This window comes from Xenia sp. Carnegie-2017, unplaced genomic scaffold (genome assembly GCF_021976095.1).
Source record: "Xenia sp. Carnegie-2017 unplaced genomic scaffold, XeniaSp_v1 HiC_scaffold_25, whole genome shotgun sequence".
In the NCBI taxonomy this organism is placed as follows: domain Eukaryota; kingdom Metazoa; phylum Cnidaria; class Anthozoa; order Malacalcyonacea; family Xeniidae; genus Xenia; species Xenia sp. Carnegie-2017.
This window is the reverse complement of record NW_025813488.1, coordinates 827,213-852,417: the sequence shown is the minus strand read 5'-3', so window position 1 is coordinate 852,417 and position 25,205 is coordinate 827,213. Positions and strand designations below refer to the sequence as shown.

The 25,205-nt window shown below is 35.5% G+C and overlaps 2 protein-coding genes and 1 long non-coding RNA gene across 5 annotated transcripts; 2 read left to right on the top strand and 1 right to left on the bottom strand.

The window, feature by feature from the left end:
* Positions 1-54: 54 nt before the first annotated feature.
* LOC124453099 (ras guanyl-releasing protein 3-like) lies at positions 55-15,101 on the top strand. 2 transcript variants are annotated; one of them, XM_047003850.1, is made up of 18 exons: positions 55-184; positions 672-761; positions 874-979; positions 1,664-2,185; positions 2,607-2,747; positions 3,678-3,825; positions 7,180-7,353; positions 7,938-8,054; positions 8,120-8,217; positions 8,381-8,561; positions 9,826-9,903; positions 9,989-10,102; positions 10,200-10,315; positions 11,841-11,979; positions 13,267-13,303; positions 13,960-14,049; positions 14,124-14,278; positions 14,744-15,101. In XM_047003850.1, exons 1-18 carry the CDS (start codon positions 163-165, stop codon positions 14,942-14,944), a joined length of 2,529 nt encoding a protein of 842 aa, XP_046859806.1. In that variant the 5' UTR covers positions 55-162; the 3' UTR covers positions 14,945-15,101. The 2 variants fall into 2 exon arrangements, 1 of the variants encoding a protein (XP_046859806.1); XR_006950995.1 differs by lacking the exons at positions 14,124-14,278; positions 14,744-15,101 and adding an exon at positions 13,037-13,108 and having other exon boundaries at positions 13,960-13,998.
* An 850-nt stretch (positions 15,102-15,951) lies between these two features.
* On the bottom strand, positions 15,952-18,488 carry LOC124453343. The gene is made up of 3 exons (XR_006951055.1): positions 18,476-18,488; positions 16,390-16,829; positions 15,952-16,160 (listed from the first exon to the last, which is right to left on the bottom strand). It is a non-coding gene; the product is annotated as an uncharacterized LOC124453343 (long non-coding RNA).
* Positions 17,806-23,212, top strand: LOC124453342 (G patch domain-containing protein 2-like). Of its 2 annotated transcripts, none has more exons than XM_047004152.1 (8): positions 17,806-18,959; positions 19,407-19,450; positions 19,517-19,587; positions 19,667-19,706; positions 20,413-20,498; positions 22,028-22,090; positions 22,189-22,259; positions 22,841-23,212. In XM_047004152.1, exons 1-8 carry the CDS (start codon positions 17,978-17,980, stop codon positions 23,017-23,019), a joined length of 1,536 nt encoding a protein of 511 aa, XP_046860108.1. In that variant the 5' UTR covers positions 17,806-17,977; the 3' UTR covers positions 23,020-23,212. The 2 variants fall into 2 exon arrangements, with proteins under 2 accessions (XP_046860108.1, XP_046860107.1); XM_047004151.1 differs by having other exon boundaries at positions 22,028-22,096.
* Positions 23,213-25,205: the final 1,993 nt, after the last annotated feature.

The following is a 25,205-nucleotide window of genomic DNA, read 5'->3' as shown; positions in this document are numbered from 1 at the left end:
ATTGCTGGTTGGTGACCGCATTCCATCACAACGTCGGCTCAAAAACATAATCTTATTCCTTTCCTGTCAGATGTTTATTCATATATCTGCTTCACTATCACAAACATGGAAAATAATATCGAATGAATTTTAATTTCAAAAGCTACTGCTCCAATAAATAAGATGTCTAATCAACATGAAAGAGGTTTGAGTCTTTTTGTTGGAAATATTACTACGTCAATTTTTATCACAATTTCCACATCAAATTTTCCAATGCTAATTAACCGATTCAATCAAAACATTCCATTTATTCTTATGATCGTGTTATTTTAAATCAATTTATTTCTCTCACCCCTTCTTGATTTGTGTCGCCGATTTTAGTGTGTTTCTTGTAGACTGCCTATTGCTGATTATTAATTATTCCTTAATCAGAATTTTCGAGAACTTATTTTGTTTGTTACTTGATCCTTTGGCGAACGAATTTTATTGGTTTAAAATATAATTTGAACCAGCCAATTTTTACTTGAAACCATGTTCGAGGCCATGTATGTGTATAGACTCTAGTTCAATGCCTGAGTGGTAATCTTTTGAGAGCAGCATGTGAGATTCTAATTTCAATAATTCAAGTTGCTCAGTGGACTGTGCAGTCGAATTGTACTCTTAAATATTATACACAAATACATTTCTTTTAGCTTTGTCAAAGTCGTCAAATGACGACATCAACCTTTCCATTGAATCTGGAAGTCTTGAGCAATTGATTAAAATTGCACTAAAAGAGTTTGGTAAGTTGACAAGTTCGCAGTAACATCTACACAATTGAATGAAGGAGTTTTCTAGAAATAACTTTCCCCCTTTCTTCTTGAGTTACTAATTCATAATGCTATAATTCAATAGATGAAAATGGTTGTGTGGTGTCTCCTCCATCTGTAACAATTGTTCTTCTTACCATGCATGGTTGGTATGTGACACCAAAAGAATTCCTTGCAAAGATTATCAAAATGTATCCAACTTAGTGAGATGTGATTCACATTTACATAAAATAAGATTAATATAGAATCCCTGTCTGCTTTATGTTTTCAAGCTACTCAAAATATTTCACTTTTATTTGATGCAATTATGGTTGGGTTTCACTTAATTTTACAGTCAAACTTCCTGTAAGCAGACACCCCTGGGATGTGACCAGGTGTCAGCTCAGGGGAGATGTCTCTTTATTAGAGGTAATAGCATCCATTTCCGAGAAGTGTCTGGAAGTAGGGGTTCGACTATATAGTTTGAAACTTAGATTTGCAGTCAAAAGAACATATCAAACCTCTTTTCATGGGAAGTAATTTCTAGAAACCCATAGTTAATACCTTGTTTGGAATGTTTTGCTACATCTGATTTCATGAAGTAAAAACTATATCCGATTGATTTGCATAGCTTAAGCAAAAATAAACATCGGCCAATCTTTTGCATTAAAATGGCTCATTTTAACAGGAGAAGAACACTTTTTCCATCACTAAGCATTCAGATTTCTGAAGAAATGAATATATTATGGTAATTCTTAAATATTTACTCAAACATAATAGTTGCAACTAACGTTACGCCTTTAGTAAAGAACTAAAATGAAAAATATATTTTATATTCTTGATGAAAATGCTCAAGTTATTCTGCCCTCGTGAACAAATTCTTTAACTGTGACAAGATATGAGTCACAATTTGGTTCAAGCGACGTGCTTTCAAATGATGACGAGTTGAGTGATGACTCAGATGTATTTGGCTCTTCTCAGCTGTTAGAAATTCCAGAAAATTCTCCTAGGTTGACAAGCATTGTTGAAACCAATGAACTGAATGATGATAACGATCAGTCAATCACTCCTGAAGTTCCTGTAAACGATGCAGAAGATACGATGAAGGATGAATATGTAACAAAGCCTGAGGGCTTGCTTCAAGAGGTCACATCACAAATCACTTCCACTGATGCAACACAAGTTAAAACTTGTGTGGCTGATCATGTGAAAGTCGGATACAGCGATGCTGTTTCGGAAATACCAAAATTGAAAGTTACGTTCGATGACAAAGAATCGCCAGAGGAACAAGACTCTCCTATTCTTGATGATCATTCCGTTCACAAGTCGGATGATGAATCTAGTAAAGTAATATCTTCCTCAGCTAATGACTCGGAGGATCCTCCTGTGAATATGTGGATACTTTGTCAGTTTTTGCAGTAAGTCGTTCGCTCTCACGACTGCATTCTTAAAGTCACTCACACTCATTGAGGACGACTTAGAAATTGCGCCCTCACTGATCAATGACAAAGTCGTTTTTCCATGTATAGCAAGACGTTTGCTGGAATAAATACCGTCTTGAAATACTTGAGGGACGATTTTAAAGTCCCATTTAGTGAGTTTCAGTATAAACGAGCTTTTAGTACAGGTGTTAGTCTCATTGAGCTACTTAGAGCTACTTAGAGTAGGGTTTCATACTTATTTGCAACTATGTTAATTCAAAAGGAACTGTAATATCTTTTCAAAAGTAATGCAAAGTCGGAATACAAGAAAATAGAAATGAAAATAGAAAATATACTATTCTTCAATATCGGGTTTTTCAGAAAGCATTTTGTGACATGGCTATTCATGTGTTTGTAGTTATTGGTTGTCAAAGTTTTCAAGCCAGCTTCGTGCTGAGGACAGCATCCTTAGAGATATTGCGCAGCTTAAGAAACGTCTCATTCGTCAGAATCCTCGTTGCGAGAAAGGAATAAAGAAATTGATTGGAAGGACAGCTCTGTGAGTAATTTTCGTCTTGGGTGGATTTGGTGGGGTAGGGGCGACTAATATACGAAACAACTCAGCAAAAGCAAATGTGATGATGGCTTAAATAAACGGACCTCCTAAAATCTCTCAGTTATTATGTAAATTTAACAGATTTTAATGAAAAAAATACTCGGACATGCTATGCCCAACGAGTAGCCACTGAAATTTAATCCAAACAAGAGCACAGCCCCCTTTACAAAGCATTCGTAGATCCATCCACGATTTTCTTTTCTTAGAATGCTTTTATTTAGCAGAATCTAAAGACCAATAGTAACGATTTTGTTGTAACGATGGGCTTTTTAGGCCACTGGAGGGGGTGGGGGAGTTATTGAAGTAATTTTGAACCTTATTTTGAAAAAAAAAAGAAATTTAGCAAAATTTATATTAATCTATGTAATTCTTACTTTGGCGAATCTAGCTTTGGTAATTGGAGGGAGGGATGGCGTATTTATAGGTGCATGCTATAATATGTAGAAAACACTCAAATTCATTTTAACTTATTGAGTAGAACATTTATACATGAACAACCCCCACCCCTTCCTTTTCTTTGATCGAGCTAAGCAGGCTACGTAACTGAGTTTCGCAGCATCTATCTACGTTTTAAACTAAAATAAACTACATATTTTAACATGAGAATGATCAAGTGCATTGTACGTTTATGTGCTTGATCATTCTATTGTATCAATGTAAGTTGTTTTTTCTTTTGTTTTTAACCTAGCTTACTTAAAACGATCGTGTCACTTACCACTATTCAAGATTGCTTCCTTCCCTCACGGTAGTTAGATATCTAGGGGCTTAAATTCCAAATTGTCGTTATTCATTGCTAAATTGCAATAGGTTGGGTGTCGTACTCTATTTTATTCATTCCAAGTCGAATTTATCCTTTTTAAACGTTTTTTGCAGGGGTGCAGCTGATCATATTCACTCAACAAGATTGATAAGACAGAAAGAAGTAGCGAGAACAAAGTCTCTGGCATTTAATGATCTCACACCTAAAGATATAGCAGATCAGTTGACACATATCGACTGCAGATCTCTGAAGAAAATTCCTGTATGTTCTCAATATTGTATTTTTTGGTGTGCATTTGCCTATATAGAAATTTTAGTCTGTTTGAGATGTCACAGAGATTTATCTTATAACATTTGTTAAAAGAGATGACGTCATTGAAATGTCAGTCAACAGGAGTGATAAATGAAGATATATCACAACCCCGATATTGCAAACAAACAAATGAGCGTAGCGAACGAGTTTTTTTTTCAATCCTTCACATTTGCAACGAGTGCATAATAAAATTCGTACAAACAAACCAACCATGAAGTAATCTTTTTACAGTAACAGAAATAATCCTGAGAAGGATTGTTTTTGTTGTTGTTGACTGACGTTTCGACAACCTTAGCGGTAGTCATCTTCAGAGTCAAATGAGGAGTAAACGTCAGGTTAGCCGTATTTGTTATCTGGTTCTTACGTCATTGTATTGTGTGTACAGGAAATGTGTATTGTCATTGTGAATTAGTGTGAAGTGAAATGTTTTTAGTTGTGAAGTGTGATTTAGGTGTGATATTTTTAGTTGTAATGTGAGGGTGTCAATTGTGTATTGTCATTGTGAATTAGTGTGAAGTGTAATGTTTTTAGTTGGTCGTTTGTTTGTATTGTGAATAAGTCGTTTGTAAGGTGCCGGTAATTGCTGTGATCTGTTCAGGGGGTTTGTTCCAAGTTGGTATACCAACTTTCTAATGTAAGCCGTTGTCTATAGTCAGTACTGTAAGTAATGCATTTTGCCGAGTCCCAGTCAATGTTGTGCTTTGTGATTCGGTGATGTTCGGCAATGTGATTAGTTTTGTCTTGTTTTTTTTTTTGTAGCTCGTTTGTGTTCAGTAAGTTTTATGTTTAAGTTCCTGTCAGTTTCCCCGATATAGGAGGCGTGGCAGTCGGAGCAGTTTATTTTGTAAACTGCACCATGTCGTTCATTGGGTTGTTCTTTGTCCTTTATGTTCGTTAGTACTTGTCGTTAAATTAAATGAAGATATGATCTTCGCACTTTGCTGGACAATTTAAGCAATCGTCTCAGGACCTGAAAAAATCAGGTGACTCAACGGGATTCGAACCCATGACCTCTGCGGTGCCGGTGCAGTGCTCTGACCACTGAGCTATGAAGTCACACAGTGGTGAGCAGGTCAATATTGTTGGGCTCATGGGTTCGAATCCCGTTGAGTCACCTGATTTTTTCAGGTCCTGAGACGATTGCTTAAATTGTCCAGCAAAGTGCGAAGATCATATCTTCATTTAATTTCAAAACACCGCACTGCATAAAAAACATTCATAGTACTTGTCGTAACGTTGTGATTGGTTTATGTGCGACACGTATGTTGTATGGTCGTAAGATACGCGAGATAGTCTCAGACGTACCTTTGATGTAAGGTATCGTTGCTGTTCTCACTGAGTTGTTCGTTTCGTTGGGTTTGTTGGGTTTGTAAGTGTTGCGTTTGATAAAGTCAGAGTTATAGTTGTTTTTTTGTCAAAAACACGTTTAAGATAGTTGTTTTCGTTGTGTAGAGCGTCCGGTGAATCACATATGATTTGTGCACGTCTTGTTCATGTTCTGATTGTGGTGGCTTTGTGTGATGTAGGGTTGTAAGATGATTGGTCTAGTAGTCGGTCTGTATGTGTTGGCTTGCGATAAATTGTTGTTCGTAGTTTTTGATTGTCATGTTTTACCAAACAGTCGAGAAAAGGAAGAGTTCCGTTTCCTTCGACATCTTTAGTAAATTGTATGTGGCTGTTCTGTTTGTTGATGTGAGTGTGAAAGTCATCAATTTTGTCTGCATGTAGTGCTGTGATTGTGTCATCTACGTAGCGGAACCAAAAAGATAGTTCATGTTTGTAAGTCGTGAGCGCCCGTTACTCTATAGATTGCATTACAATTTCAGCAACTACAACAGAAACGGTTGAGCCCATTGCTGTTCCATGTAATTATTTGTAGTGTGTACCTTTGTACTGGAAGTAAGTCGAGGTGAGGCAGAGCTCCAGTAGCTCCATAATGTCTTCTGTCGGTAATGGCAGTACGTCCATGGTGTTTGTAATGAGGGTTTTTGTACAAATAAGTGCCAGATTAAGTGGAATACTGGTGAACAATGATTTCACGTCAAAAGACACTAGTATATAGTTGTCCGGTATTTGTATAGTGCTCAATTTTTTAATGAAAGTTTCAGTGGATTGTAGCTTGTGTTTTGATTTTTTTGTAAGTTGTTGCAGTATGTCAGTCAAGTACTTTGAGAGTTCGTAAGTAGGCGAACCACAGAATGAAACAATTGGTCGCATGGGTATTTGTGAATTGTGAAGTGTTGGTAGTCCGTATAGTCTGGGTGGTCGTGGTACTGAGCATCTGAGTCGATAGTAAATACTTTCAGATATAATGTTAGATTTTCTCATAGAGAAGATCTTGCTGTTAAGTTTGCGTACTAGTGATGGTGTTGGGTCTCGTTTGAGTTGTTCGTACGTTTGTCTGTCGTTAACAAGGGTGTTCATTTTGTTAAAGTAATCATTCCTGTCCATGACCACAGTCACGCGTCCTTTGTCTGCTGGTAAAATGACGATGTTGTTATCGTGTTTTAGTCGTTTGGGTGCTTGTTGCTCGTCTTTTGTCAAGTTGTTGTCTCGTATAGAGGACGATTGTAAAGTGGAGGCTATCATGCTTCTGATATCGTCTTTGGTTGTCTCTGACAAGTCTCTTTGATACGCTAGGACAGCCTCGACACTTGATACTATCGTCTCAGTCGGGATTCGTCTAGGTGTTATGGAATGTTTTAGTCCGTAAGATAGTAGTCGCGTTTCAGTTTCGTCTAATGAGCGGGAAAAAATATTCCTCACCCAGTTACCGTCATGTTTATGTCTTGTACGTGTTTTAGTTTGTTTTAAACGTTCAGGTTTTTGTTGTTGTTTGATTTGGTGTTGTGTCTCTGTCTTGTTTGCTCGTTTCTCTGCAATAGTTTGTATCGTAGAAAGTAAAGTATCACTTACTTTCGTTGGTATGAGTTCCTTTAGTTTGTTCAGTCTTTGTTCTTGTTGTTGGATGTAGTCGTATAGTAACTTGTAATATAAGGTTGAAATAAGGGCAGATACTGTAATTTTTAATATTATCTATGAAAATATTTTCTACCACCTGAAAAGGAGTCACTTTTTCTTTAGAAAGTAAGAACTTATTTTAGAACGTGTTTAACTTAATTTCACGGGCACTGTTTCATGAGAAGAGGTCTGTTTAGGTTAACTTGAATAATGAAAGCTCTTATATGCAGGGGTTTACTGTATTGTAAAAAAGATCTCGTTATAAGTTTTGTTGATGGAAGTTTTACCAATAGAAGTGGTACAAGCTACAATTAATGGTTTAAAAAATCCCTTTCTTTGCAGATGTCTGAATGGAAGACTTACGCTCGAAAACCGAAATTAAGTACCGTTCCTTGCCTTCAGAAATACGTCGGTGTTTTTAATGGTTTATCACGTTGGATTGAAGCGATGGTATTAAAAGGGGAGAATCCTGCGATGCGAGCGCATATTATAGAAAAATTTCTGAATGTTGCCCAGGTATGACAGTTGGTTATTTACATGACGAACTGTCTTTTATTTAAGGAATAAAACTTGTTTACTGTGTTTGCGCAGGCTTACGTATGCAAACCGAGGACACCTTCGGGAGAACTTGAGAGCTAATCAGTGCAAGCCCGAGACCTAATGTCGAGGGCTGCATCTGCTCGAGAGCTCTCTTTAGTGTCTTTAAGGTTTGCGTTAGCCAGTGCCAACACGAAAAACATCTTCCATTTTTTTTATAAAATAACAATAATATGAGACAGACAAATTGAAAACAAACGTTTTAATTTTTCCTCTTAAATGTATTCATGATTGATCTGCAAATTCTCTTTGAAAGATTGATTGAATGATTGATTAATTGATTAATTTATTAATTGGTTGATTGATTGATTGATTGATTGATTGATTGATTTATTAATTGGTTGATTGAATGACTGATTACTGATTGAGTGATTGATTACTGAATGATTGATTGATTTGTTTGGTTGAGCTAATTCAAAAACATCTATACATCAATCAGCGCACGCGATGAATTTATTTTATTTATTTTATAATGATTAATGTTGAAGCATTTCTTTGTGTAGTGTTTACGAAGTCATCAAAATTTCAATAGTCTGATGGCAGTAGTCGGTGCTTTGAACCACAGTGCTTTGCGGAGGTTACACGACACCATGGCAGTGCTCAGTGAGAACAAAAGGAAGGTAATTTTCATTTTCACAGAGCGAGAACTTGATCTTTAACCATTCATTGAATAAATAACAATTAGTTTCTAGAGGAAATGACAGAATTCTTGTCCTCAGAAGGAAACTACTCCAAATACAGACGCGAACTTATGAAATGCAGTGGATTTTATGTACCTATACTGTAAGAAAATCTTTTTACATTTCACGAGGAGTAAAAGGGATTGATGTACTAACCACCGCTTTCTTTCTTATCTTATATGTTGCCATGGAAACTATAGAGGTATCATAATTACCATGACATTTTATGGGTTTAAGTAGTCAAGCTACAACGTCTTATTTTATTAAGGTGTACATTTAAAAGATCTCGTTGCCGTGGATGCTGCCCTGCCTGATTACGTCACTGAAGAGAAACTAATCAATTTTCAAAAGATGGTGAAATTCTACGCGGTCATTGCCACATTAATGAACTTCAAAAATATGCTCCCCCCTGCTCCATCTAAGTATGAACTCATCAATATGCTGCGGGTGAGTTGTCTCTGTATTTAAGTTATGTTAACTGTTCGATACCTTTTGTACCTCGTTTGCGCCACTTTTATTTGATACACATCAAGACAGATGTATGAATCGTCCCAGTTTTCTATCCCTGTAGAATGCAAAACATGTCATTTAGCTATCTACTGAAATTCGTGTGCTGCGGCGGGAAAATGTATTGGATGGATTAACTCCTCTCAGTTACATAAGAAAGATATTTAACAACGTTTATACGCACAGATACTGCAATATAAGTAAAGTAAGGATAAGATTAAGTAGTTATAGTGTTGTATAGTAGCATAAAGTTTAACATATATACTCAGAATATGATGTCCATCATTAAATGAATATTTGAGGTGAAAGAGAGGAGACTATAATTTAGTGATTTATCAAATCTATTACCAATTCATTGTCAGACTAAGTGACAAGCCAACACTAGTTATATACTATAGGTTAATTCGCTTATGAGGTTAATTATTAAGCGGATATTAATCAATATATTTTATATGTTATACGATATATGTTATGTTCTATGTTCTATGTTATATGTTATGTTATGAAAGTTTGAATCGTATATTCGTCCCGTAAAAACAGGTATTGCAATGCAAGACTTTATTTAAAAATTATATTACGAGCTCGAAATTTCTATGAGTGACGAGGGCAAAGCGCGAATGAAGTATTAGCTACCTTATTGAAATCGAGAAAAGTTGTCTGCTTGTTTCTGTAGAATCTTACTATCCACCAAGGTTTGTTGTCTCAGCTACTCACAGGTAGCGGTCAGTTTCTGCTCGTGTAGCTTTAACTATACGAATAAATTTGAAAACACACGGCCTATGAAACAGTTCTACTTATTTGTTTAGTCAGCTTTCGACTGTTCTTCGATTGGAGTGTTAAATTAGTCTTGACTTGTTAACTATTCACAAGGAAAATTGATATTATAGTTCTCCTTAATTCGTTGTTTTATATATTTTTTGACATATTTATTAAAAAAAAGGACTACTCTTATATAAGGCATATGTAGTTAGTGTAATTAAACTAAAGTTTAATGTAAATAACTTCTCTCGTGGTAAAAATCAAATGAACTATCTAGTAAATTGTCAGAAACATGAGAAAAACGCAAGACAGAAGCCATGTTTTTTTAGCTACCGCTGTCTTTTGAGAATCAGATAGCGAGTGAAGTAACCAATCAAATTCAAGCATTTGCATTAGAATACCAGCATAATTGTCTCGATAAGATTAAAATTTTGGTCTTCTATAGGTGTCTATTCAAATGACCATCTCAGAAGATGAGTTGTATGAGCTATCATATGCGAAAGAACCGAGGAAATCTACTACAGTGAGTTTTTGATACATAGCTGCCACGTTTTGACTTGATGTTTGTTATCATTTTGAAGAAATGGAGTATTATGGCTTTCTATTAGCTACCTCGAGTCACCACGACAGCCAATTCTGAACTGTTTGCTGATTGGGCATCAGGTCGCGTAGCATCTCCCGATTCGAAGACCATCGACAAACACGTGGCCTCTATGGTCGAGGTTTGTCAAACTTCAACTCTTCGAATAACTTTACTTATTCTTGAGGTCAGTAAGTTTATTGGAAAAGTCAAAACATTTTTCGTCTTACCTATTTCAGGCTGTTTTCAAATTTTACGATCGAGACAGCGATGGGAGACTAACTACTGAAGATTTTGAGGCGATCTCCACTAACTTTCCTTTTATTGACGCATTTGGTGTTGTCGATGCCAACAGGTATGTACGATGTATACATTAGGTCCTTCATTTAACAAAACATAGTCGTTCATGCGGTTACTGAATCAGTTTGAGGATTCATCTCTATGTCTGGATGTAATTTTTTGATCAATACATTTATTGTTTCGTTTGTCTATAACCTTGACCATCTGCTTAAATTAAATAGTTAAAAATAGAATAAATCAAGATATCATGCAATTGTAAGCGCTCAAAGCTATCACAAACATCAATAATATTTTGTTTTGTCGAACAACACGAGAAAGCTGAAGCACTATACTTGTATTTACTCCAGTTAAGTTCTCTCTGGTCACACTGTCACTGTGCTTTAATAATTAAAAGGTAAAGCAAAAAGCGAATAAATGTGTTTTAATTTATTCCAAAGCCATCGTCAGAGTCATCAGAGAATAAATACACGCTTGTAAATACACTTGAGTTGCCAGTTATCATTTATTATATACGGATGAAATAAGCGGATGTAAACACGAACTCAATTTATCAGTCGTGTCAACAAAATATCGTACTAAAGTAAACGGTTTGAACCCGGGAGTTTCGTTACATGTCTGTAAATGATGATGGTCCAGGTTGGTATAGTCCTGAGAAGAACTGTTTTTGTTGTTGTTGACTGACGTTTCGACAACCTTAGCGGTAGTCCTCTTCAGAGTCAAATCAAGAGTAAACGTCAGGTTAGCTGTATTTGTTATCTGGTTCTTACGTCATTGTATTGTGTGTACAGGAAATGTGTATTGTCATTTTGAATTAGTGTGAAGTATACAAACATTAAAAAATATCCTACTGTTCATAAAACACTACGAATGATTTAAAAAGTTGTCTTAGCAAAAAAGCTCTGAATATTTTACAAATGCAAGCTTAGCAGATGATCACACATATCAATTATATTTCGTTTTTTTGAACGTCACTACCACACATTTTGAAAGATTTATGTTTGTAATGTTTGTGTAATACACGAACCTTTGAATATATAATGTAATTTAAACCATACGCATCAATCTACTAATATATAGCTGTCAAGCTACCTGCATGTACGCTCTACACACTGTTATAACGTTATTGCTTGCACGTATCTTTGAACTGAATATAATTGGAAGGCTATCTTTAGATAAACATGCCTTGTACTTGCATTAAGCCAAATTTTACCTGCAGACAGGCTTGTAAAACCCGAGTTTTTGCTCAGCCGAGAGATTGCTCAAATAAGTTTTTTGTTGTGAGTTTTTTAATCCTTTCCATTTGCAAAAATGATTTAACGCTTTGCTCAATCCCGACTACCGGGCTCATATAATCAGGGCCTTAGCTAACTGTCGTAAATAAACCATAAATGAACTTTCTTTGGGCCGTGCTTGGAAAGATTGTGACTAGTTACACTTGTGGGTTCGTATTTTGGTGGGAAATAGCCTTCCTGTTATATTCAGGTAAATGACACGAACACGCATTATATTTGGACAGACACCATAGCAATCATTTACAGATTAAAATTCTCAAAAATTTAGCATTTAACTTAATGTTTCAGTGACGGTGTTGTAACTAAGGAAGAAATGAAAGCCTACTTTTTGAAGGCCAACTTTCGAGCTTTAGGAAGAGATTTTGTTCATAATTTTCAAGAGACGACCTATCTTACCCGCAGTTATTGTGAACACTGTGGAGGTGTGGTAAGTAAACTTTACTCGATTAAATTTAACGAAGAACACGTTTTATGGCATTAATTAGCCTTTAATAACCAAGCTCGAGGTCTTTACGGAGAAATATTGGACCGAAGTTTGTTATATGACATTATTTGATTTTTAACGAAGCTTGCTTTCTTTGTCGTTTTTGCTGTTTTGTACGGGTTGGCTTTCACGTTTCTAATTTTCGTCAGTAAAAGAGAAATCGTTTCAAATTGTATCTTCAGGAAAGTTAAACTGTATTCCGAGTGTTTTTCCTTCGACTCACATTCGCAAATGTTTTTTGTTTCGTTTTTTTGCGTTGTTTTGATTGCTTTACGAAGTTTGTTTACATTTAATTGTGCAATTACGCGTATTGGACCGTGGTCCATTAAGGAAAATATTGGACCCATAAAAATGTTTCTGAGCCGATCAAAGCTTACTATTTCTTACGAAGTGGCGCTTGCCATATAATGAAATATTTTAACGGCTGGGTATTTGCTGAGTTGACCTTACCTCCAAGATGTTTACATTGTATAACATGCTGAACCCCCGTGAAAATTGTTCGAGATAATAACCAAGTTAGTTGCTAAGTTAATCTTCACTTACATTAATTCATTGAAGAACGTTTTGAACTTCACTAGAGTGTTGTATCGGTGGAATAGTACCAAGTATCCACCTCCCCCCACCCCCCCATAGTCAATGGGCTCGTAGCTTTTTGGAGAAATGTATAAAATGGGAAAAAATTCTGTTGAAGAATTAATGATTCAAAAATGTGTTAATCGATCAATTAGGAAGAAAATTAAATGTTAACTGAAGTAGCATGAATAATATTGCGGAAAATGCATCATTTTTGTTGCAGGATATCCATCTACCAGTTGTGTTGCAAAGTAGCTTTGTTGATTTTTTTATTCCATCTATTTCCATGCATTTGAAAAAACTCGTTACGTCATTTGAAGGTTTTCACTTTCTTTTCACGCCTTTCATTCTGCCTGTACGATTTCCATTATGCTCAATTCTGGTGAAGGGCTTTACCATTACATCCATGAACGTATTTATTTTCGAGATCCTTTGAAGCAACCCCATTTGTGTGTTCATGGTGAATGTCATGTTGAACTTACATTGAAATATTTTGCTTGTAAGTTTTCATTTTAAAGATTATGTGCAGAATTATGTAAATAAATCAAATTCCTCATCATCAAGTAATCTATTGATACGTAATTTTTATACGAAGCTCTTTTTTTATCAGCGTATTGTGTACGACAATGTCCAACGTTACGCTGTATTTGTTTTTAGTTATGGGGTCTGATAAGACAAGGACTCAAATGTAAAGGTAAATGGTTCGACTTTGCATTCTTATATTTAACGTTTCTTTACTCTTTTAACTCAATACTTGAGAAACAAACAAGACAATTTTTGTATTAACTGTAATATTTTGATTACAAATTCATCGTGAGATTCCATTTACAATTTAACTGTGGCTTTACTTATATGTGCGTTAAAACAACGTTTCAACGGAAATACGGAAGTGTGAATTGGATGAGAAGGATTAGTTGATTGGGTGGATGTGAAATCAAATAGTGACAGTTCCTTGCTGGCTTTAAAATAAAAACTGTCTTGTTTGTTTCTCAAATATTGAGTTCAATATGATCTTTTTATTCGGAATATGTTTCATATTATACAACTTTGCTACCGCTTTCTCATAGTTAGGTGCTTATAGGGTTTCTTTATTCGTCTTGCCTATCCTCGCTTTTTTTTTAAATTCATAGCATCTTTTTTAAAACTGCTTTCTTCATTGTATAATTCAAACATTATATTGTTTTGTTTATTTTACCACATTTTCTTCCAAATTGACTTCTTCATTGTGTAATTCAATTCCTGTTTCGCTTAATAAATTACGTTTTCTAAAAAGCGTGTCCGATTTAGTTTCCCATGACATTATTTTGGACTTGATCACTCCTCTCCTCGACTTTTTCTAACTCTTTATAGATTGTGGCATTACCGTGCACAAATCTTGCAAAGATCAAGTGGTAGTCGATTGTCACACAAGAAGGTCATCTGTTCTCTCCAATTCTTCCGGTAAATTTGCTCGATAACTGAAAATTTTCCTTTCATCTGATATTAAAGGTCTTTATCTCTCTATTTCTCTTCAGCAACTGCCGCAAAAGCAGAAGCAGTCAGAAATCGTTTAAAAAATAAGAGGAAATCTCGTCTAATTGTTGAAGAAACTGAAAACTTGCTACCAAGAAGAAGCATTTCTGTAGATGATGTTGATGCTGTCAACGATGAACCAAAGAAAAATGGCGAGGTGGGTCTTGTTGGTAGTATTCTTTTCTTTAGTGCCCATGTTGCGCGCATAGGTGATTGTGCACTTATATTGTCATTGTGTAGGTAAAGTATCAGTTATGAGTTCGTATGTTGCATTGTTTTGAGGGGTAAAGGTGTATGACTTTGTTGTGGTGTTCATTGGAAACATGTTCATTTCGCAGTGTTTATCGTTTCATTTTGTAGTCATGTGCATGAATCTCCATTATGTGTTATTGACCGTATTTCATATATTTCAGCCGGCATTTTGATGTTTGCCTTGTTTCATGTTGTAGTCTTGTAATTCGTTGGTCTCCATTAGGTATTGGTGCATAAGGCTGTGTCAGTGAGCAAATATGTTCACTTTGTTATTGTCGTTGTAAAAAGTGTATATGTTTGATTGTAGTAACCATTAATGTCGCCATACGTGAGGTTATTAAAACTGTTTATGTCTCCATAATATCTTCAGACGAACCAAGGCAACTTGGAGCTGATAGAAGAGAACAAAAGGTTGAAAAGGGAAAACGAAAAATTAAACAATGATCTGAACGAAGAAGTAGAGAAAGTACGGAATCTCGAGTCACAATTGAAATCTGTGAGACAAGAGACAATGATGTATGTACTTGCGCAGTTAGATGCTCTTCAACTCAGACGGAATACAGCTGTTTAGCCAATGTTCATCGTTTTCACTTTGGATGAAGAAAATGTTTCATGCGATGTTAAATTCACCTCCTTCTAAATTCATTTCTCATTCGTAATTGAAGAAAAACTTTTCGTTGTAAATTACCTTACAATATTGACTTGAATAAAATCTAGAACGCACTTTATCTCTTCGTGTCAATTTTTTCGTTACATGCTTTTTGATGTAAATCGTCCAAGTTAGGGAAATGTTGAAAAGAATTGTGTTGATATTAATTGATGACGTTTCGACTCCCTTTGCTGTAAGGACTTAAGTCGTCGTAACGTTAGTCAATACTGGCTGGAGCTTAGCCACTGCAAGTCTTGGTCCTGCTATGTAACTAAGGACCTTTATCATTATTCATTTCTATAGAAATCTAGTGTTTTCACATTAAGTGAATACAGAAAAACTTACGTAGCAGGATCAATTTTGCGGGCTGGCTACGCCACTGAATACTGAGAAACAGCAAAAGAGAAAACTTAGGAACGAAGAAAAAGCTTCTGGAATTGCCCCAGACCACTGTGAAACTGAAATTAGCATAGAGGATATTATAGAGCGCTTCAAAAACAAAGGAAGCTAGAAAAAAGGAAAAAGCTGCGTTGGAAACAGCAAAAGCTGTTGAAATGAGGAATTTATCCATTGAAACAGCTGCTAGCCAAGAAAAAAAAGCTGAAACCAACTATGAAGGGGAGAAACCTAAAAGAAGGGTATCTTGTAGTTGCAGTGAGACTATTGCTTATTTGAAAGGAAAAGCTGAAGTAGATGCAGAGCTCAAAAGAGAGAAACTGAACTTAAAAAAGCCGAAGCAGAGGAAAGGAGAATCCAGCAGCAAAATTCATTTGCCCAGCAGGAAGCTTTGACAAATGCTCTAAATAATGCTAAGGCAACCAGCAAAGACAACAAGAGCAGCTTATGCAACAAATGCAAGTCCAAAATGCTTCTCTGCTTACATTAATGCAAAACTTTGCTAAAAATAATAACTGATTCAACTGTTAACATTTAAGAGTTTAAAGCCAAATGTTTATTGCTTACAAAATATTTATTAGGAAGTGTTTATTAGGAAGTTATTTTTGTTGGAATGAACCATTGATGAAAGGTTTCATAAATTCATGTACTGATAAATTCTTTAAGTTTTTTTTTGTATGGACATATAAATCAATTTTGATTCAGTCAGTGAATAATAGACCAGTTGAAGATGAGGGTGCAACTAAACAAAAAAAGAAACAACTTATGCAATCTCTTTGGTTTTGTCTTGGTCGACAAACTAGGCGAACAGTTCCATCAATGAAACCAAAGCAGTTTAACAAAGCACCACTTTTCTGATACACAGCTTCACAATATTTTTTCAGCTGGTTAACAGATAACCATGGCTGATTGAAATTTGACAGCAATTGATGCCATTCTGTATGAATGTGATTCATTACTGCATTACTCACCATGCATAGTTGTGGGACCGATCTGCCAAATCTAGGAATCATGTCCAAGTAACGGCAAAGATATGCAAAACAACTTAGTACCATACACAAAGCCTCAAGGAGATTTACTTTCAGCCCATTGTGGCACTTGAAATTCGCTTTATTTCCAATATGGCAGGTCAGGACTTTTGCCGTATGCAAGTCGTACAAAAAAAGAAACTCTTTGTCGTTAATCAAACCCTGTTTGTGTTTTGTCAATGATTTTCACCTCCACTTTTCTTTATTTCAAGACTTTCTTTGGCAGACTAAAAAGTAGCAGAAGCTTATTTTGTTCGATAACAAATTAACATGACGATCAAAACAACACAATTTGTGTTGAGGTTTATTAAATTAGTAAAATGTGTAGTCCTGTATCAAAGGAAAAATACAAAACGAAAACTCAATGAATCATGTAATTATTCCTTTAGTTTCAAATTTTATGGTTTGTCAACTATTTATATAACGTAAGACTATAACATAAACATATCACCATTACCTACACTTCAGGTATAGTAAAAAACTGCATAATAATATAATGGGAAAATATCCAGCTAGTTATTATTTAGGTGCAACAATTCTCAGCAAAAATAAAAAAGGTTGACCATAGAATCTAGATGGCTGAAAAAGAAAGTAGACAATACGACTATCATATAAGGAGCAATAGGGATTCGTCAAAGCTGAAAAACGTCAAAGCATAGACAAAAATTACCAAAAGTCTGTGGGATTTTTTTTTGCTTTTTCTGCGTTTTTGAAAGTTCCAGGCATACCTAAACGCTCAATCCACCAGTATATTGTAGTTCCATGTTAAGTACACAATCCTACCAAGTTTCGTAAAAATTGAGCAACTTTCCCAGTAGAAAAATGTGTTTTAAAGAGCATTTTTCATACCATGAAAATATACACAACTGCAAATATATATATACAGCTCAGTGTCATAAAAAAAGTTCAAGATCCTTGGAAAAGGATTCTTAAAAAACTATTTTCTCGAGTGAAATGTGTAAAAATCAAGTTTATTTTTCAAATACATAACACCCTATTCTTGTGCTGTTCGTATAAAGCATATAAAGAGAGAAAAAAATTAACTCATTGCATATAACGGACCGATTAACTTGGTATAATGTATTAATTGTTAAAAGCAATCGTCCACGATTCTTGCCGATTATGTTTCTCCTCGAATTATCTTGCTGAGGCATACGCTAAGTACGGTAGATACAATTTTAAAGCACAAAATGTGTCTAAAAACGACAACAAATCATTTTTTCACTGTTTTCAACTGCCAACAAGCCAAAACAAACGTCGGTCGCGAAGAAAACACGCATTGTTTCAGGGGGGAGTTTGGCTTCAAACAATCATGGGAAAACTATTGGAGTTATCGTTCCAGTTGTTATTAAGGTTCACTGGTCAGTAGTTGTTGGTGTTGACAACATCTTTATGCAATTCAATATACGTACGTACCCTATTAAAAATAAAGATTTTTAACTAAATTTGGCTAATACAACAAGCCAGTTCTTAGCATATACTGAACAGAAAGGAAAACTCAACCGATTTCTAGCATTTCATACTTTATTTAATGGCATCATCGAGTAATTTGAATGAAGCAATGTCGGTGGACAATATGGAGGAAATTCTTGCTGGTGTCGGCAGACAAGAAGCTTTAAAACGTAGAGCTTTTAAGAAGCGCCGCAAAAGAAATCAAACGAAAATTTTTTACCTGTTGGAAAATGCGGGCAAAATAAGCGAAGAAAGCGATACGACTGATGAAGCTTTGAGGGATTATATGGAAAACATCGCAGCACAAAGTGACTCAGATTTGGAAAATTCTATTGCTAAACGTCTTTCTTCGTTGCGTTGCCAGCTAAATAATCTAACGAACGGCTGTTCTGACGCTTATCCGAATACAGAGAAAGCGGAGAGCGACTCATGTGCCGAAATTAACTATCACAAAAAGAGAAGAAAGCGAAAACGTAAACTGAAGAAAATGTGTAATGGCAGCAGTATAAGTAATAATTATGGAGGCTCGTCTGTAACTCTACAACCTAGCATGCTGAAGATGCCTTTTTCGATGAACGTTGATACCACTGAAGCTCGAGATATTAACAGCAGTAAGCACATCATTCTTAGAGCTCATCGTAGCAGGTTGAATGATGACGACTTCTTGGCAGATGCTGAAAATGGACACACAAGCAGTTGGGGTGAAAATTTAAACAACTTGCCAATGTCTATATCACGTTCCATGGAATGTTCAACATGGCCTGAATTACCAGACATGGAGGCCTGTCATGCAATGGATAGGCAATCAGAGTCTTGTAACGAGAGCATGCATGTTGTGAAGAATAGCATGTCATCGAGCAGTGATGAAGATGTTTTTACCAACGATGAAGGTCAGTTTGGTGATGATGAAAGAGAAGAAAGTTGTTATGAAACAGATTCCCAATGCAATTGGCTGCATACTGCTGCAAACAGTGATGATGATGAACAGAAATTTCATAAACTATATCGAGAAACTTTGGAATATCTTAAATCAAAACCTTTTTTTCTAGATGAAGACCAAGGTAGTGCCATTGTTGTTATTTCTTTTCCAAAAAGTGATGCTTAATATAGTGTAAGACTAGTACACTAAGGGGGGGAGGGATGTGGAGATATTCAGCTTTTCCCAACTGATTTTTCATGGGCAGAATTTCTGAGGGGTGCGGGGGGTGCTGTCTCCAGACATCAAATTTCATGCCTTTGAATAAATTCAACCCTCTGAGAAACATTTTAACCCAAAGTTTTCAGCAAACAAAACTGGTACAGTTTCAACTTTCTACACTGCCTTTGGTTACTGCATGGCTAGACCACCCCTACGATATAGACCCTCACTTTGCCTTATGTCACTTCCTTATCAGCTTGCCCTTCTAAAATTTTTAGATCCACTCAGTAAAAAGTATGTAAATTTGTTCATGCCCCAATTAGAATTCTAATTTTGCTCCTGAGTTAATGTTGACTTTTTTGTATTTCAGTTTCAAATCCACGAACATCTGGGTCCAGTTTTTTAAGATCTGAGGTAAATGAAGGAAAGGCTTTGCCTATGATTGAGTGTTTATTATTTATTGTAACTCTGCTGTTTTAGATGGGGCCTTTAACAATGCTCGAGGTTAATAAACGAATAAAGAAATTCCTGCAAGATCCTACTAAAGTGGAGTAAGTCTAATTGACATACAATTTTCGTGTTATACATTATGTTAGTAGTCAATACTAAAGAGTTTTCTTTTTATTGGAGGTTACGTCTTGCACATGTCAAAAGGAAAGATAAAGAGGAGGTATGTTTTCTTTTTGATGTCACCACTTCACTCCAACGTTTACTTTGCTAAGGTTCTTGAAATGGCAACCAACACTCAACATCAACAACAAGAGTCCTTTTCAGGAATCTACTAACCTTGATGATCTATATGTACGAATATCTTATTCATTATGTAAATGTAACTTTTTCTGTTGTATGGCTTATGTGAAAAAGAAGCAGGACCTGTGTTTTTTCTTTGGTTTTTGTTCTTTGTTACTTGGTTTTCATCTTTGTTAAAGCATGAAACAATAGACACTGTAAATACTAGATGATAAACTCATAACAATTGGTATAGAAAATCTTTTTTTAAACATCAGCTCACCACTATTTGTACATTTGGCTATAAGCATGTTCTATCTTTAGTCTATGTTCATCACTAACTGCTCCACAAAATTATAGCTCAATGCTTTTCCTAAGCTTAGTCAATAAAATTTGTATAAGAAACTATGTCCGGTTAAAAAATTTTAAGAACAAAAGAAGAAGCAGATTCTGAAGAATATAGCCATCTCAAAATTTGATATTTGAATAAGAATAAGAGCCGTAAAATTGAGTGTTGATTGTCGACTTAAGTTAAATGCCTTCATGTGATGCAATGAAACAATACTTAACACACTAATGGGATATATATATACACATATACAGATAAACATTTATATGTAAGATTTTTTAAATTCTTTCTTCTTCAGTTATCTCAGCTGGCAGAACTCTACTCTCTTCACTGTAAGATGGAAGATTCACCAAGAAGGGGAACAGTGATACTTATAAAAACCAGGTGAATGAAATGAATATACCTGTATTACAAGATTTTTACATCGCTTTATTTATTTATTTATTGCTTTAGATTTTAAAGCACAATTTTAAAATGAAGTTAACAACTACCAGTATAAGTCCGGTTTTTTATGAAAGTGGTGTGAAACTAAAATAATTCATCAGAAGTCCTGTGTATGTTGGTTTGTGATATGTAGATGTTGTACAGCTGTCATGGGATTTTGTTAGTAAAATGTCAAGAAATGGCAGTTGATCTTGTTGTTCAGTTTCAAATAAAAATCTAATGTTTGCGTGCTGTGTGTTAATGTAGTTATAAAACTTCATGGCCCAGTTTCGTTGGTAAAAACACAAAAATTATCGTCAACGTATCTGCTGCAATAAAATAGTGGTTTAGTGTCGTTGTAATTGTTTAGCCAATTTCGTTCATGTGAGCCCATAGAAATGTCAGCCAGTATGGGTGCTAAGGGAGAGCCCATCGCAACACCGTCCGTCTGGTCATAAAATTTTCCATTAAATAAAAAATGCATCTGTGCTGTTGCTATTAAAAACAGTTATGTGAGGTCTGTCCTGTTTATACTCAACTAGGGGTTGTGAGTGAATATTACGTCAATTACTATGTTGATGGTTTCATTAAATAATATGTTAGTGAATAGGCTTTCAACGTCGTAGGAGATGAAGAGTTTGTGACAAGAAGTTAATGAGTTGAAAGATGAGAAGTTGTCGAGGAAAGTGAAAGAATCTTTAGTGGAGTGGTCATCTCGTATGAGTGGTGTTCATAGAGAACTAAGATACGTCGCTAAATTATTGTTGTATGCGTTAATTGATGAAACTATCGGTCGTAGTGAAGGTGATTGTTCTGGTTCTTGTTTCTTGTGGAGTTTTGGTAAGCCATAGAAGCGTGAAGGTTGAGAACCTCTGTGGAAGATTTCATTGTAAACTTTGTTGTTAATGGAGTCATTCTTTATTCTTTACATCTTTAGAAGCTTCCTTAACAGTCGTTGTAGTTTGGCTTCACGTGATAGTGTGTGTTGTTGTTAACTTTGCTGTATTGTTAATGATTTGAAGGCAGGAGTTACGATACATTTGACGATCCATAATTACGACTATCCATTTTACTCATGTAAAACCAACTATTCACCCTCTTGCTTCAAAATCATTGACACTGCCGACACCTCATTCTCCCTTAAAATCAAAGAAGCACTCTACATTAAAAAAACTAACGCTGACCTCAATGTTCAAGTTTTTAAATTCAATACAATATTTAGTTTATAATAAGCTCGGACGCTCCCCATTAAGTTATATTATTTTCTTATTATTGCTGTAATTTATGTATTATATTACTTTTGTATAAACCTTGTATTATTTATTTCACTTATGCTGAAGATGGCGTCATGAGATGTCGAAACATGTCTATTTTAAAAAAATTTGTCGTTTTTATTAAAAATGCGCAAAACAGCAGAATTAATGTGACTTGTACCCTTCATAAACAATTACAATTGCAACAAATGGTGATAACCTTTTTTATCATTAAAGGAGCACAAGTAAACCAGCTCAGTCAGCTTTGTGTCATTTACTGGGCAGACCATTCAGAGAAATGTACAAGTATTTTATTATTGTCGATTTTCATTATGAAATCTTGTTAAAACATTATACGTACGAATGTTAATCACTTTGGTTGTACGTATGTTGTATAGGCACGATTCTCACGTTTGTAGCCCTGGAATCGATGTCAAAAGACGAAAGAAGGCATCATCCTTTGTTCATGGTGAGAGTTTTTTGTGTGACTTTTTGTGAGGGTATTTTTATTGTAGCAAATAGTCTCATTTTAGTAAGTATTAAAAATTACCATACCCTGATAATCAAGCGCCGGCTAAGTAAGCGGAAAATTACCGTAAATGACTCCTGCCATACAATAACTGTTACACCTGGATGCGAAACAATAGAAAGGGATGAAGTGAACTGTTGATGTTGAAATATAACACTTCAAATAAGTATCATATTTGATGCTTTGGCCAACCAAGCTTTTACTGTATATTGATGGACCAGATTTGGTTGCAGAAGTAGACTTTTCTTATTGTTTAACTTAAAATGCCCCCATTGTAATGTGCACCCAAAATGGCTATCTAACTACGTATGGCTGCTAAGCTTTCAAAGCATTACCGTAAAATTTATTGTATGAGAAGGATTAACCCTCTAATGCCCCATGTGACAAATGTGTGACAATCAGGATGCCAAATAAAATCGAAAAGAGAAAAAGTCCGGTCTCTTTCCTTTGAGGTCCTATGGTTGTCAGTGATTTTGATGGGAGATTTTTCATAATTTTTATATGCTGTTTTCTTATTGTAGGTTTAGTCGGTGAAAGTGCTCCACCTTTGAGTGCAAATAATACTGGTTATAGAATGTTGCAGACCATGGGTTGGGCACTGGGTCAAGGTTTGGGACCCACCAGCTCGGGGATACGCGAGCCTGTAGAAGCATTTAAACGGCCCGGGCGTATTGGCCTGGGACACTCTGGTGCATCGTGAATTGAATAATAACAAAGACATGCAATCAAAGAAATTTTATCGAACAATTGTGTACAGTCGAATTAACTTGAAATTTTAGCCATCTTTTAGATTTACTCGCAGTGTGTAACGCTGTTACTGTATCCACCCTTTTTGTATGGGCAAATCATGAATTTAAGATTCTCTTATTAAACAAAAGAAATTCCCCATTTCAGGAAGCTCTCGTTTTCTTTCACAGTGCATTAATCTTTGCCTTTTACTTAACGTCCAATTTTTCATAAAAAAGACGCCATTCATATTTTGTATTTTCGCTAATGCTAATACAAAACTAAAGCAAGTTAGTTTGACAATCAAAATCGAGCAATCCTTTAGATACGCATGCCTCAAAAACGTTTTATTACGTATGCTTTTTGCAACCGCATTTCATGAACAGGAACATCTTCGTATTAAACGATGAAATTGCGTCAGTTAGGTTAACTCAGACTCTCCTTCGCATCGCACAAATTTTCCGTGGAGGAGAACAACAGAATGAGTTTACAGACTAATTTTCTCCCCTCTTCTTCAAGGCGTGGTCACAGAATATGGAATATACCGAAGGGCTACTCGTGTCTGACTCTTTGATGTTTTTGTCCTCACGCATGTTGTGCTGCGCATATCAGATGCCATTATCCAGAAAGATATTTAGGGCTTTTCACTTGTTCCCAACCACTAAAATGACCCGACGTCATTTCTTATATTGAAATATTTTTCATTACGAAGAAATGACGTCATGTTATTGCAGTGGTTGGAAAAAAAAAGTAAAAAACCATATCTACGTATCTTGTTGTAATAATGGCGGCCGTGTGGACGCGGTGCAGAGTTGAGTGGCCCTTCTGTATGATTATTATTCTGTGGCCGGGTCCTATCCACGACTTTCAAATAACAGTAAACTTCTCTCTCGTTTTCACTTGTGCTTATAAAACCTGAAGCACACGAGAGCTATCAGCTGAGCTAAGAACTCGTGCCCTTAAGCTCGGGCGATAGCTCACTGTGTGTGGAAGAATTTTACAGAATTTTACTGCTCGTACAACCTTTTCTCGCATATCAAGCAAGTTTGATTCATTTTTTTTTGCCACGCAAGGCAAGAATCACACCATTTGTGCTGAATGTGAGTTAGATACTCACATTTAACTTAAAGCTCTACGCTTGATTAATTAAATTTTTAATTAGTTACTCGGGCTACTGTACGTAAGCCCAGTACTCTTGTAAGATTACGTAAATCACGCGTGACTAACACAAGTCTTTGAACCAATCAAAATCCTTGTGTCACTAATGACACGAATAACAAAACTCGTTTTAAATACGATATTAGTAAGGGTTAGAGCATGGTCACGCATGTTCTATGAGATGTAAAATCCTGAGCTTTCGTATATCGATACGATATAAGCACATACTTTGATTCTGAGGTTAGTTGTAGGTACGAAGAGCTTCAAAAGCACGCACGTTTGGCAATTGACCCTCGTGGCTTCGGCCATATTCTAAAAGAATAAGAATGTGCAATAGCAAATATTTATTCATGACGTATGGGAGACTCCATCATAATTTTACCCAACCAATCGCCGTACGCTTTTTTTTGTGAAACAGGTGATGAAGATAAATTTTCAATTCGGTATGCCCATTAATTCAGGCAGACTATAGCGATGAACATTATTATTTGTTCTTTCTTGTCTTATCGTTTCTGTATCGGTATAGCCTGTTGCACTTGATTCATATTATTGATCGTAAATCCTGACCATGTTCAATATAGCTAACACATCTTTACCTATCAGATTATACCAGTGAAATTAGCTGTGACAGATCTCTCTCTTATGACTTCCCTGTCAAAATTGGACAATGAAATTAGATTGATAGAAACTGTAAATAAATAAATAAATAAATGAATTGGTTTTACTCAAAGAAAGCACATTGCAGTTAAATACAACTGAATTGCGTGCGATTTTACATCAATATTAAACAATAAAAAGGAGCAATCAAATTCAGATCGTAAAAAGTATGGATAAAACTGACAAATATTTACAGGAAAAACTATTTCAAAAATCTATCAGTTTTTATTAGAGGCAGTGTGCACCGTAATTCCTTGTTGATGAAACAGCGTTCTGGGAAAAATTTAACAGTTTAAGATAAGGATTTTTAGTATTAATATTATATAATTTGAAACAGGCATGTCT

Excerpts from the sequence above, each read along its gene's own strand:
- LOC124453099 (XM_047003850.1), top strand. The coding sequence starts at position 163 with ATGTCTAATCAACATGAAAGAG. Across the intron at positions 3,826-7,179 it reads GATCTCTGAAGAAAATTCCT|ATGTCTGAATGGAAGACTTA; the intron begins GTATGTTCTCAA and ends CTTTCTTTGCAG. Across the intron at positions 14,279-14,743 it reads AACCAAAGAAAAATGGCGAG|ACGAACCAAGGCAACTTGGA; the intron begins GTGGGTCTTGTT and ends TAATATCTTCAG.
- LOC124453342 (XM_047004151.1), top strand. The coding sequence starts at position 17,978 with ATGGCATCATCGAGTAATTTGAATGAAGCAATGTCGGTGGACAATATG. Across the intron at positions 22,097-22,188 it reads CCATTCAGAGAAATGTACAA|GCACGATTCTCACGTTTGTA; the intron begins GTATTTTATTAT and ends TATGTTGTATAG. Across the intron at positions 22,260-22,840 it reads GGCATCATCCTTTGTTCATG|GTTTAGTCGGTGAAAGTGCT; the intron begins GTGAGAGTTTTT and ends TTCTTATTGTAG.